The 15,077-nt window shown below is 45.9% G+C and overlaps 1 protein-coding gene across 1 annotated transcript; it reads left to right on the plus strand.

The window, feature by feature from the left end:
- The first annotated feature begins 1,668 nt into the window (after positions 1 to 1,668).
- On the plus strand, positions 1,669 to 10,294 carry LOC121836319. Its single transcript, XM_042291177.1, has 3 exons — positions 1,669 to 1,770; positions 4,679 to 4,801; positions 10,175 to 10,294. The coding sequence occupies exons 1-3, from the start codon at positions 1,669 to 1,671 to the stop codon at positions 10,292 to 10,294; spliced, it is 345 nt and encodes a 114-aa protein (XP_042147111.1).
- The last annotated feature ends 4,783 nt before the right edge of the window (positions 10,295 to 15,077 follow it).

Raw genomic sequence — 15,077 nt, forward strand, 5'->3', positions numbered from 1 at the left:
AACGTAGCGGGTCAACCAAAGTTTTGAAATTTGTTTGACTTAACCAGAAGTATTAAATATCCGAGTTTGAATTATCGCGAGCCTACTGTATATACTAAGGGAGATCTGGCTCAATCCAATGTGCTTATATCGCGAGCCTACTGTATATACTAAGGGAGATCTGGCTCAATCCAATGTGCTTATATCGCGAGCCTACTGTATATACTAAGGGAGATCTGGCTCAATCCAATATGCTTAACATCACTGAATAGTTGTGTAATTTTAATTGGCTAGTTCTATTTCTCAAGCACTTGATATGTTTGGTATTCAAATCATTGCAAATTTTTACTTTGGTTCAATTTATGGGGGGTTTATTTTATATGTCATGTTTAGTAGGAGCTAGGCTAGTTGGTAAGCACGTTGCTTACTTACTTTAACCATGCATGTCATATACAATTTGTTGCGATTGTGTTTGAATGCAAATTCTCTTCTGCTCTTTATTTCAAGCTGCCCTTACATGCACCATGAAGATACCGAGGAGGTCTTCAATTGAATGACAACTTCAAGCACAAACATGGAGGGGCATCTAAATGGCCAGCACAAGGACAACTATAATGTAAATTTTCTCCAAAGCTAAAGCGAGGCATGCCTTCTTCCAATAAAGGTATTGTGGCGAAACTTCTTAATTGGTTCGTTTGTTGAGCTGTCATCTATAGGAACAGCTGAGCTCACACAAACAAAATCCTGGCAGTGAGAAGTACAGGTTGTGTGCTCTTTCTCTTTTGCAAAACATGAACTTTTTGGCTGAGGATGAAAGATTATTCAAGTTCATATCTACAATGACGGAGCTATGAACTCTCCATACCAATCTACCCCAAAAGCTTCATGTGACTTAGGCTTGCTTGAATATGAAAGCTTTTTGCACTAAATAATGAAACACTTGACATTTACGTCTTTTTGAACTGGACTCTCCGTAAAAACAAGGCATATAATTTTGTAGAATGGCGAAATTTCTGTAGCCCACATTACGGACAGCTATCCATAGGAAATGTGAAAGCTGTCCGCACTAAATACCGAAGGACTATACCTTTCCGAATTATATAAGGCCAAAGCGACGAGTCATCCGCGCCAGTCCTGCACCTCTGATAAGTCAGGTGACACCCCTGGCAGATCTAGAGCTCTGCCAGGTGAGTCGCCTGATGTATCGGAGGTGCAGGTGGTACGGATGGCTCGAGGCTTTGGCCTTATAAGGCGGAAAGGTATAGTCCTTCGGTATTTAGTGCGGACAGCTTTCACATTTCCTACGGATAGCTGTCCGTAATGTGGGCTACAGACGTTCCGTCATTCTACGAAATTATATGCCTTGTTTTTACGGACGTTCCCGTTTCTAGATTACGGCAAACCATACCGGCAATATTGAACCGGCAACTTTTACCCGTAAAATGGAAAACGGATAACTGTCTGTAAAGTGAACTACGGACGTTTCGTCATTTTACGGAATTATATGCCTTGGTTTTACAGACAGTCCCGTTTCTAGATTACGGCAAATCATACCGGCAATATTGAACCGGCAACTTTTGCCCGTAAAATGGGGTGAAAATTTTTTACAGTGTACTCTCCCAGAATCCAGCGACTCTGTGCAGATCTTTGACCTGAGTCGTCTTACAAAGTGCCATATTGCGCGCGCAGATGGACGAAATGGAGCCCGTCAAGTACTGTAGGTGCAGAGCTCGTGGCAACAAGACGTTCGTTCGGTACGACCTTTCAGGTTGCGGACACGACGGGCTGTTTGTGAGTGAGCATTTCCATTTCAAGAACGACCGAACTGAAACATTGCGCAAACGTCCTAAGCGGACCAAAGTAGCACAGTTCTTTGCACCAAAGTTTGGTTTCTGCCTGGCAATTTAAGGCCCTAACCTCCCCTCCCCCCCCCCCCCCCCCCCCAAAAAAAAAGAAAAGATGTTTAATTAAAGTGGATATTTGTTGGCCAGGTATTTATGTCCTAACTTGTCATAAAGAGTGCCGTAGTTAACTGCCAACTTTGGGCCTATATCGTGAAACCAGTGCAGGAATTAGGCATCCCTGCTGGATGTTTGGTTCATACGTTGCATTTCTGACTTGTGTCTGGCACTTCGGGATTTATCTAAGAAATCAAAGGAAAGCTAAAAAAAAGTAATTTGGCACTGATTATGTAGTGAGTAAAAATTGCTAGGCAATGGACCTTTTCCACATACCGACGGCACCAGGCGGTGGCTGCACGAACTAAGGGTCGAGGAAGTGACCTACCTGCGCTACCAATCGATAATGGGAGCTACGCTACCAGTTTCTTCGCTCTCTGAGCAGTGGCGCCTGCCCCGCCTGCCCAACGCGACCTTAAAAACGGGCATCCGTGGCGTCCACCCAAACGTCGTGTTTTCCTTTCCGTCGACGTTCTTTTTTTGTGTAACACAATTATATATATGCTGCAGTTACGTGTTCTACTCACTGATATACAGCCTCCTTCCGAATTTCCTCGATTTTTTTGTTCCGACTTCCGCCGCTTGGCATCGGGCGCTCGCGCCTGCGCAGAACGCTTCTCGGAAAAGGTCCATTGTGTTGCATGCGTGAAACGTTTAATGGTACTCTTGAGTTTCCAGAGACGCCAGTTGCCTTCGTTTACGGCGCTCTTCATCAGTAGTGGAACGCGTACCATGTGTACACTTCATTTCTAGAATGAAGCGGTACCACCGCTAATCGGGCTGATAAACCTGGCGATCTTCCCGAGCCTCGCATACTCTCGAGCTCCTCTTCCACATTGCGCACAGGTGGTGGAGCTCCTCTTCGTCTACCCCTTTGGTCACATGACCTCCCCGTTAACCAATCGGCTCACGTACAAGTGTCACGTATAAGCGTTACGACGGCCTCATTCGGTTCACCCGCAGCGGCCTGAACCGCGGTGCAGAATATTCTGGCGCGGTGCAGAAAAGTGCAGTGCAATGTATGTATGCTGTGTTTCATACTTGGTGTGCAACGCTGTCAAAGCTACTGGCGCGAGCGCGTGGCTTCATTTATGGTTTTGTTTGCGCGAGAACGCGTGCAAATGATCAACGAGATCACGCCCCGTACTTCCTAAGGCCGTGTTCTTTTTAGACAGAGCCGCACTCGTATAAATCGAATACGGCGGTGTGCACCGAGTGTAGCTGGCACGGGCGAATCGAACGTAACGAGTGTCACACGACGTCACAGTTTTCCAGCCGAGAAAATTTCTCCGCTAAATTTAGCGGGAAGTTAACATCAGGTGAGCCATTGTACCACGTGACGTAAGGTGTCGTCGATGTCAAGCGACGTCTCAGTGCCACGTGAACACCGCTCGCTAAACGTTGCGGGAGGTAAAAGAAAAAATCGGTTAAATTATAATGTAAAAAGAAAAAAAATCCAGATTCTGTGATTTTCAAATGAACTCCGGCGACAGCCTGCGCTACATGGCGTCCGGAGCGCTTATCTCCGACCGGTGTGCTCAGCGTCCTATCCAGCCCCCACACGTCAATAAAGTGGTCCCCAAAGTGGCACCAAACGACCTCGCAGAAGTCGGAGTGTCCTGCTGTCGAATGTCGCGAACCTGGCGGTTGGTCGCGGAAATGCTGGCGAAGAAGCACGAGCGAACGCCAGTGTCGCCGTCGTCACGGCGTCCCAATTTCCGGCTGCCGAAGCTTCCGTGGACTTCTATGCTAGAGACCCGCAGCAGAACAGGCGTCTCACACTTTCACCACCACTGCTGGAACGCCACCAGGATCGCGACAAGCGACAGCATGACACTTCTGTGACGTCATCGGGCAGAAATTGAGGGACCACTTTTTTTAATGCGGCAATCACACCAGTCGCAGACGCGTTCCTGGCATCCTACCTCCACACAGGAAAAAAGGGGGAGTAGACAAGGTCTTGGCCTTGGCCACCGATTGGATGGCTGGCAATATTGTTAAATAAATAAATAACACTATTTAAATCATACTATAAAACAAGTAACTCAAAAGTAACGTCTGCTACTTTTATCCATGACGATAACATGTTCCTTTTATTTTCAAGGTAACGCAGGTCCGTAACGTGTTCTTTTTATTTGCGAATGACGTGTAACGTATTTCGTAACTTTCTTTTCCGTAACCCTTTCAACGTCAGCACTGCGTTGCACGCAGTGCTGGCGCAAGGGTCTTTACGCTATTCTAAAACTCTCTATTAGGGAGCTTTCATGGGTGGTTTTCGCCGTCCCGCAACGATCTCCGCAACCCGCTACAATGCCCAGAACTCTACAGTCAAGGCCATCGGCGCGCAGGCGCAGTAGTGGCTTCTTCGTTGTAGAGGGCTTAGCGGAGGAGGAAACGCGGTCTACAAAAACTCCCTATTATCAGGCTCGCCGTTCGTTCCCTCCCAAGACTGCAGCGATTGTATCTCTCGGGCGCTTTGCGGGAAACTAGACGCTTCAGATTTCTTAGAGCGACATTAGGGAGTTTTCGTAGACCTCGTCTCTTCCTCCGCTAAGCCCTCCGCAACGAAGAAGCCCCTACTGCGCCTGCGCGCCGATGGCCTTGACTGTAGAGTTCCGGCTAGCGTAGCGGGTTGAGGAGAGCATTGCGGGACAGCGGAAACGATCTACGAAAACTCCCTATTTTTTCAGGGCCGTCTACAGCCGATCCGTAACCACTTCGTTCTCCACATTGCCTTCCAGCTCTGCTTAAACGGCGAGTGCCTGAACATAACAAAATCAACGTACATAGGCCTGTGCAAAGAGGTATTCCGAGAGAAATACGGCACTGCCCCCATTGGAACCTATTATGGCTTACTTAAGAGGGTAAGTTGCGAGCGATTTCGTCAGTTGATCTACATATTACAACATATACCGGGCGTTCGTGAGAAAAGAGAACCGTGTTTTTCGGCACGCGTTAATAAACTACGCATCATGAGACCTCGTGGAAATGCAACAATATAGAGGTGGTGATAAAGTGTCAAATTTTGAGCACATGACGTTACCTGGATCAAAATAGACAAAATAAAAAAGGCTCGAGGTACACCTAAGCACTTCTTATGAGTTGTGAATGCGAAAGCATGCACGCCGCTCTTCCGCTCCCTTCTTTCGTCTGCGGCGTGGCGTACTTACGTCGACGGTCGAGGGCGCGCGCTGTCCTCGGCGCGCTGACCTTGGGTGTGGAGCGCTGGAGCCGCTGCCTCGCGGACACGCAGCGCCATGAGGTGGCGGTCGTTGAAACTGACGCGCAGCGGCCAATGAGAGCCTCGTCGACGCGCGCCAGCCAATGGGACCGAAGCCGAAATCCATCAGCTTTACTCCGCTCCTTTGGGATCGGGGAAACTAGGTGCCGTTTGGCTAGGCTTTTCGCGTGGTTTCATAGCTGGGAGCTGGCTTCACTTGGAGAAAGGATTTAAGGTGCCGTTTGGCGCGGCTTCAAAGCTGATGACGTCGGCGCGCTCTATGGGACCAGTTAATGCTTTCGCATTAAAACACCCCTCTCCCCATGAGCGGGCGTCCCCACAACGTCACGTTTTGTTTTGATGAATATTAGGCTTAAGTAGACGTCGGCTAGAAAGAGAATAAAGAGAAGTGAAAAACACTCGTCAGCTAGAGAGAGAATATTGCTTTCCTTCTTGCAAACAATTTTTGTTTAATGCGTTAGATTTTGTGGTTTTGTGCGTGCAGCCGTTTTTCGTTTGGACGGTCGTGGTTTGGTTTGGACTGGTTTCCGGATACCGCGGCGCGGTGCGCGGTTCCCGCCGTGCCTTTACAGCGGAGCTGTTAAGGGCTAGTTTCCCCAGTTTCGTGTCCATAAGACAAATAAATCTCGACACAACCCTACGGACAGCTACCGCCATCTATGAGCAACGGCGGCACATAGTACTCTCCGCTGCACTTCCTTCTTTACCAGAGTGGAAAGGCTGAAAAGTTTTTTATTTATTTATTTATTTATTTACAGAGTACCTACATCGCCTCGAGGGCATTATTGTAGGAGGGGCAGGAAATAACACACATACGTAAAAACAGAAAGTGATCACTTGTCCAAACAGATTAGATATACAGCCGAGAAAAAAATACACTGTTGTCCAAGGTGCTCACCACATCATCAGGCAGCAAGTTCCACTCTCTAATTGTCGTTACAAAAAAATAATTACAGAAGCTGTTTGTTTTATAGGAATATTCAAAAACTTTTCTAGAGTTATCACACCTAGCTGAAACATACGTTGGCCCCAAAAGATACTCATTCTTATTAATACCCGTATTATTATAATAAATGCTATGGAAAAACTTCAATCTTAATTTTTACCTTCGAATGCTCAAGGGCTCCCATCCCAGCATGGTTTTAACCTCTGTCATACTAGCGTATGGATCGTAGTTGTTACTAACAAATCGCGCTGCTTGATTTTGAAGTTTCTCTAATCTATCGATCAGATACTGCTGCTTCCTTTGTTCGCTCCGTTACGTTCACTCTCCCTCTTACAACAAGGAAGGAGCCTTCTGGCATAACTTATTTTATTCTGGCACGCTTCCAACGACGCGCCGCGGAGCTGGAGAGGAGGCGATTGAGCGGCCGTGGTGGTGACACAACGTAAGCAACAATGCAAGACCGAGGCGCAGCACCGACGCAGTTTACGCGAAACCGCCGACACCCGGGCAGAGAGATTATGGAGTTTTAGAGAACCGTTTTTGCGCATCCGTACAATTAGCCCACCGGCACGAACTGCATATGTGCGAGCCTCCCGCAGTTGCACACTCGCAGTTCATACCGGAGGGGCCGTCGTATCGTATCGGACGTGCGAAACCGGTTCCCTAAAACTTCCTATTGGCTCTTCGAAGGCAATAGTATGCGGACAGTAGGCGGCGATGGAGAGAAGCTGTGGTGGTTGCATCCGCAACCGCTGACGCCCGGGAGAACAGACTCGTTCTCCGAAGGCAACAGTATACCAACCGTTGCGAGGTTGGAATTTCCATCCTTCGCTGGTTCAGAACCCCGTGCTAAATGCTGACGCATTTCGTCGAGAATCAGCGTAGCGACAGCAACGATTTCGGCATATTATTTTTTTTTCTTATTGGAATAGGTGAATACATGTTACAGGCGGCCACAGCGTAATTTTGTTGTTTCGATGATATTAAGGCGCCTTCACACTTACGATTCGCGATTCGAAACCCTTTTTAGAGAACGGATTCGTTTTATTGAAGTTCGGTTTAGAGAAAGTGCCCATCAAAAGAATTCACCAGACCGGTTTGGTGTGTTCTGGTGTTTCTTGGTGTAAACATCAGACTTTCCTAGTGTATCCTGACGTGCACATCGAAGGTAGGAGAAGCTCCTCCCATAAGCGTGACGCGCTTGTTTAAAATCCATCCGCAGTCGAAAGAATAGTTCCCTGGAAACGCCCCTTGTTCCGCTTGAATGAATAAACTGTAAAAAAAAAAAAGCTGTTAAATAACGCACATATAATTGAAAATTTCTATTTTTTTCTACAGAAAATGTTTGTAAGAAGTGAAAATGGGATTTTTTTTTACCCGAATAAACTGATCATACCTGTTTAGGTTACAAAGCAGAAAATTTCTTGAAACGAAAATGATTTTCATTGTTATAACAAAACAATAAAAGAGATTGTCTGCTTTACAACAGAATTTCGCGTGAAACAAAACTGACATAATATATTTCTCTCCAAATGACAGAAAATGCTGGTGTTTGTCATAAAACAGTATTTGTTGCGTAAATCACAGTGCATTACCTGCCTCCGCGTCCTTTGTGTTGCTTAGGGGATGTACCACTCGTTGAAATCCGAATGGCGGATAACCTTCGTAGTGAATTCTCCAGGGTTCGAGTTCGAAGAAAGTTAATCATGCCACAACAAAATTTACATTACACTTGAAGGGATTCGTACGCTGACGAAACGTAGAATATACGGAGCTGCAGAATGAGGCAAATTTATATGATGCTCCACAGGTCGGGTGGTGTCGGTATTGTTTTCAACCCGTCCCAAGAAAACACGAGAAAGATGATTTTAACTGTATTGCTAATTATTTGTGTGTAATACTCATGAGAATATTCTTCGGCGTGTTGCTCGTTTGTTTCCCAAGTTTTGATAAAAGAAATTGTGAAGTCCCGAACCGTATCGAATGAGTCCCTTACAAAAATGAACAATGAGTTTCAACTGAGCTTCTAATGTGTTTTTATAGAGTCAAATGAAACTCAAAAGAAACTCAACGTTAAATGAGTTTCATCCTTACAAAACTAATATTTATTATTTTGAATTTACTCATTACACATTCAAATGAGTGTTATCATTACCCACTCAATATCTATTCTTTTGAATTTACTCATTACAAATTCAAGTGAGGTTTATTGTTACCCAATCAATATCAGTTCTTTTGAGTTTACTCATTACACATTGAAATGAGTGCTATCACTAAGAACACAATATCCATTATTTTGAGTTTACTCATTACAAATTGCAATGAGTTTTATCGTTACCGACTCAATATCTATTTTTTGAGTTTACTCATTACAAATTCCAACGAGTTTTATAGTTACCCAGCCAATATCCATTCGTTCAGAGTTTATAAGTGTACTGATTACTCAGGCAAATGAGTATTTTAATTAAAAATGCAATATCCGTTATTTTGAGTTTATCCATAGACACTCAGGTGAGTTCCACCATAAGGCACCCGATAGATATCAGCTGATCCGCACAGGGGCGGATCCAGAACTCCATTTTTTGGGGGGGCTGAAAATTTTTAAGGATACTATTCTCCCATGTCAAATTGCCCTCTGAGAAGGGGGGAGGGAGGGGGGTCGACTTGGTTTGGGGAGGGGGAGGGGGGCGGCCGCCCCCGTCGTGCCCCCCCCCCCCCCCCCCCCCCCCCCTTTGGATCCGCCACTGGATCCACAGCGGAGGAATTCGATAAAGGCAAAGGTGGAGATAATCATGAATGCAGATCGCCTGCTGGTCAGAAGACAAAGTCATGTTCAAAATTGAAATCCAATAACTTCTCATATTTATTAACCATTTATTAACCCTTCTATGAAATCAAAACATATTCAATTATCCCCATTCTCAACTAGCACACTGTCTCGGGCGATCAAAATTATACAGCGATAGACATAATGACTCGATATACAGCATCTGCTCCCAAACTTCCCTACGATATCATACAACCCAGCGAGGCTTTGCGGAAAGGGTTCGTCAACTGGCTCAGCTTGGCAAATGGCTCGCTGGGTTGTGTGATAAGGCACAGAAACCCGTTTGTCGTTTGTGTTGAGGGCGTGGTGTATCAAATTCCGTTAACATGCGGTAAAAAAGATGTAGGACAGACTGGGAGATGCCTGAACGACAGGCTCCGGGAACATAGTCTTAACGTCAAAAACTATCGGGATGGCCACCCTTCAATGCATTACCATAACCGCGGATGCAAATCGTTGTTCGACTCATACTCAGTACTGGCTAAACATAAAAATAGAACTGTTAGGGAAATTATCGAAGCGGACGAGATAAAAAGGGCAGGGGTGGGGAGTGTCGGCGTTGCATCCGTCGACCTTTTCGATAAGGAGGTGTAGTTCATGCGAGCGGCGGCAAGGCCTGGGGTTGGCTGATTGATAGGATCGAAGCGTGTAGATATGCCTCATTTTCATGTTGATTAAATAGTTGCAGTCAGCGCTCGTGTCTGTCTCGTCTTTCTTTATTTTGTCCTCGTCTAAAAAGCGCTACCATGCCTTTGGCAACCCAAGACCGATACCAACTAACCCAGCATTCAGCACTGATAAGTACTGTGGACCCAGACAGCTCATTAATCTTTGTAGAGAGGACATAGAAGTGTAATTGTGCCGAATGCATGTTTAGGCAGCCAGAGGTTAGTCAGCCTGAATAGCCGTCTGGTGTCTCGGCTGTAGATGAGAAATTTTGCCAGTGCAGCACTGCCGTTAGCCTGGGTCCTTAACGTGCATCCCGCACTAATATACGACCACTCGCCGCTGTGTACGATGCTCATCTATAGTTCGAAAAGGGTATACGCGTAGGGATTGAACCAGGGTTCTGCAGCGCGAGCTTTCGCTCACTTGACCATCGATTCCCCTTAGAGTGGGCATGACTTGATTTCAGACCGCAAGTTGTTCCGCGTTGTCTCTCACTTGTGGTCTCTACGTCTTTTGGCTAAAACCTCAGTAGACCTTTCTTTTCATCATCGCAGGTTCCTGAGGTGTGTGGAATTCACTGTTGTCTAAGGTTCAATAACAACACGGCGGTTTGCCACGATTTTAAAGACCCTCCGGACAAGTGCCGTCTATCTAGGTCAGGTAAGCACACTTAGAAAAAAGGGTCTCTATTCGCGACTCTAACTCACTATAGGTGGCGCCACTCGTTTTCCAAAATGGCGGTTATAGTGAGCGTCGGCGATGCGTGCCGCTGTTGAGCCTGTCTAGTGTGCTGGCTTCACTGAGCGTCACAAATTATTTCTCGTAATACGAGGAAGCTAGGGTGTCATGAGCGCAGGTCACCTCTTTATCCTGAAGACAAATAACGTTTTTAGCGTAATATTTAAACCCGGAGGCGCGTATTAATTTTGGAGCAAGACCGAAAAAAACCTCCGTTTTGGATTTAATTTCTCAGTGTGGGTCTTAATTCCGGGTTCTTTCATAACTCAAGATGTGTCTCACATCGCAATTATATACTTAAAATAAGTTTTTCTCGCAGCCTTTTCTCGCTCAGATAATTGTCATGTGAAATAATTGACTGGGGGCCTTTTAATAGGATTTTGGGTATTTATATTATTAATTGCTTTAATATTATTGCCAGCAAAATAGTAAGAGGATAAATCCAATTTTCACCATATGTTCATAAAACGTATAATTTAATAAAAGCTGTTCTCACTGCAACAACCCAAAGACGGAATCCGAGTCAGACAGCTGAAGTGTGCGTGTGTGTTTAAAGGAACATGTGACTCATAAGATTGTATATTGCACCAGTGTTTGACTGTTTTTCTATATTGACAACGATGTCGAAGTGTTTCATATGCTAAAAGGAAGACAAAATGATACCTTTCTGGAAAGAATATTGTGGGTTAAATGGCGTGTTCTTGTGATCATGGCGTTAATTGGGGGCATACATTGCTGCGATTTGTATTAATAATAATATTAAAATTCAGATATTGTAAACGCAATTTTTCAAGCTCGAATATTATGTTTTTTTATCTAATTTCAAACGCGCGAACAAGTATGACAATCAAAAGTGTGCTCATTTTCATCACTGGTGCCAATGGCAGCAATGTTAATAACCAAGTTATAAAATAAGAATAGTCTCAAATCAATGAAAGCATTCTAGCTAATGTGAGAAATCCATGTAAAATTACATTAATTGGGGGTAAAGCATATATTGCTATCAAAATCGGGACTTTTGACAATCGACAAAACTTCACAAGTCGGCGCCAATATCCTTCCTGACTAAAAGCCCGAAAATGAAAAAAAAATAAATAAAAAATAGTGAATTAAAAAAAACATGTATATTTATTTTTTAATTACCAATTTTTTTATAACATTTAGTTACTTTCATTTTTACGCACCGTTGTTCTGCCAATCTCAGCCTTTCCAGTTCGAAGGAACGCCTACCCGATTACGCGTCTGCTCACTGCAGCACGTTTCGTTGGCGTTGGAAGCAGGTGAAACAGTAGCGAGTCTTAGTATTGCGTATACGAGCGGACGCAAGCGCTGTGTGTTTGCGTTAGCTTTGCGTGTTCCACACTGCGCGTGCGCGGAGCCCAAAATTGCGGTCTTGGATTGGCGCATGGCGATGACGCGCACGCACAGCGTGGACACGCAACTCTAACGCAAACGCACAGCGCTTGTGTTTGCTTCTACGCGCAACACTAAAACTCTAGTAAGATGCAATCCCATACCGGCTACAGCGCTACGCTGGGACAGTGAAGAGTGTTGTTTGCGTTCTGAAATGACATTTCGCGAGCCTTGATCGCTAGCAGTTCCGCCGTGCCCGCTGAGCGGGAGAATCGGGGGACCCTCACTACAACGCTTCCCGTTTCTGACGCGGGAGGGCGAGCAACGAGCTGGAGACGCGATTGCACTCCCTAAAGGGAGGAACGTGTTGTTATTAGAAAAAGAAAAGCCCACAAAATAAAATAGAAGAGAAGCCTCGTCATTCCCGCAGGCCCATGCGGGCCTGCGGGAATGACGAGGCTTGGACATGCCGATGAGGCTGTGACAGGTGAAGCCCGGGGCGGGAAGAGGCTTGGAATGAAGAGACGTCATACACGAAGGATCCTCGAGCCGTACTGCCCGGGGACGGCCAGCCTGAGGACACGGTCCCGATGGTGGCTGGTGGCGCCGTCTGGCTACTGTAGATCAGTTGTGCTATTGTAAGTTGGCAGCGCCATCTATGTAGCGTGGAATTTGAACAAAAATAAAAACTGAAATACTACAGAACGCTCTTGTAACCCATGTACTTTTAGAGAGGGAAAAAACGTTCGTCCTGAAAGCAGGGTAGCAAAGTTCCTCCGTCGCATGCACCTCATTATGGCGGCGTCGAATCGAGAAAATCGAGCTCAATAAAGCTTCACGAGGATGCCACACGTCTATAGGGGCCCACGTCCTGGTCCGGACGGCCCGGCCCACGTCTTGCGGATTGATTCCACAAGGGGACTGGAGTGATTAATTAGTGTTTCTAGTGCGGTGGGTATATGGAGCCAGCCATTCCTCCCATGAAATGATGTGTGAGAGAGTTGGGGAAAGGGTGGGTGGGTTACAAGACCAGTAGGTGTGAGGGATGAAAGGGTATTCTCCGCATTTTGGGCAGCTGGGAGAGTCGGGTCGTTTGTAGATGTGGTGGAAGATGTGGTGTGATGGAAGAGAGTTGGTCTGGGCTTGCCTGACGAGGGAGGATTGTTGTCTAGAGATGGTCTTTGGAGGGTGAGGGTAAATGGTCCGCTCTTCACGTTGTTCTTTCAACCTCGACTTCGTAAGGCTCGATGGCATATTCTTCCAAATCGTCGATCGTCGAGGGTTCTGTGAAGGTTTCGGAGTAATGTATTTTAGTGCGTGTGTTGACGAAAGCGATTTTGTCATGCGTAACTGGTGACTGGCATCAGCAAAATACGTATCGTGATCCATCTTATGTAGGAAGCGTATTCGCTTTTTGTGGGCTTTGGCGCGGAGTTTTCGTCTCTCGGGGCTGTGGTCGGGGTGCATGTTTTTCGGTAGTGGTTCTACTGTAACATTTGGGTTGGCGCTTTTTTATGGAGTGGGAGGTATGGGAATTGGGGAAAGTGAGTCCGTGTTAATATCTAGTGTCTGCAAAATTGTTCGCCCTTGGTTTGAGGCAGAGAGTCGAAATATCTGTTCAGCTTTGTGCATTTGTATGCGTTCTGTAATGGAGTTGAAAGTTTCCGTGTTTAGAAGACGTTCGCTGGACGCGTGGCGCGGCACTCCCAAGGCGAGTCGGTACAGTTTACAAAGACTGGCTTCGAGCGTTTTTTTTTTTCTTTTTTTTCTTGTTTTTTTTTGGAGGGGGGGGGATATGTTGTCGTGAGGTATGTTAGTGTGTATGTTAGAGATATGACGAAGGCGTCTATGATATGGAGTAGATTATGCTCTTTGAGTCCCGTTCTGTGATTTGTTGTCCGTTGTATCAGGTGTGCGATCTGATTGATTTGGGCATGAAGGCGGTTGAATTATCCTTCCGGTTTGCCGTTGAATTGGAATACTTCTCCCAGGATTTTGGTTTAATCAACCTGTTGAATTTCCTTGTCCTGCAGCTTAATTTTGACGAGTTTTCGGTCGGCGTCGGGTCCTCTCTTGGGGACCTGGGCGGGTTCCCAAGAGTACTGGGCGAGAGGAGAGACAAATACACGCGTAACACGAGCTTTCCGCGAGCTGTATTTATTTCCGAAGCCAGCTTCCCCCCGCAGGTAAAGAAACTTGCGTTTCGAAAGCAGTTACTCAGTTTTCGTTGTCAGCACTGGGAAGTTAAACGGAGAGAACCGATACCCAGTTACTTCACGCACTTTAAATCTTACCTTTGGTATTCCTCAAGCCAAAAGTTCCTTCGTCAACCGCACATCCCGGAGGAGTAGTAAACCATTCGCGAAACCAAAAGAGCAAATTCGAAGCAGCTGTTGCTCGCTAACCAGATTTTATCGCGAAGCATGAAATAAAATAAATCACTTGCCACCAGATGGCAGGGTCAAGCAGAGTAATTGCAAATAGCTAAGCTAGGTGGCGCTAGGTACCGCCCAATTCGTGTTCTACAAAAATAATTTTATTTGCTCACGCCACCACTGCGCTCAAGGCCCTTCGAGCACCTTATTATACACGCATGCCCGGCCGTTTCCTTGACGCCGGAGCAAGCCCATAAACAGTCCGCGGAAGATGAGTTCTCTCTTGTACGCTCGAGGGACCCGGCCGAAGCGCCGACAGACACATAAACAAACAACACAGAGCGCAAGATGCTGTCCTAGCCAGAGTGTCGAACCGGAACCGAACCAAATCGAAAACCGGAACCGAACCGGAACTGAACCGAACCGAAAGCTTCGGGGCCATCTTGGAACTAAACCGGGAAAAAAATATAGCGGTAATCGGTTCAAAACGTTTCATGGCAATTTTCTTTTTTTCTGTTGTGTTAGTATCTTAAAATAAAGAATTGGCAGCATTATTTCTATGTCTTAATCAATTGGCATATACAGAATTTCAACGTCCTAACACCCTGACGTCACATGACATCACGACTTCGCAGCACGAGTCACGTGACCCCGTGACGTGTCATGAGCCCGAGTCGAGTGGACGGGTTCGTGACAATCAGCATCGCCAAACATTCGGTCAATGGCTCGTATTCAATCAAAAATGAGAATAGCCGAATTCTAGCTATGTCTGAAGCTTAGCCCATGCTCTATGCTTTGCCAACCCCAGCGCATTACTATGATGAACACTGATAGTATATACTTGTCCTCAGATCACGTGGCCGCTTGTTGTAATTTCGAGTTGTAGGAGAAAGCGGTTTCTTTCCTTAATTTTTTCTGCGCCTGCCCTTGAGCGTAGGAAAAATCTAATGGGTATTTTTACACGCTGTCAAAGTCAGGCAATAGTTCTCAG

This window comes from Ixodes scapularis, unplaced genomic scaffold, assembly GCF_016920785.2.
Source record: "Ixodes scapularis isolate PalLabHiFi unplaced genomic scaffold, ASM1692078v2 PGA_scaffold27__4_contigs__length_417560, whole genome shotgun sequence".
NCBI lineage: Eukaryota > Metazoa > Arthropoda > Arachnida > Ixodida > Ixodidae > Ixodes > Ixodes scapularis.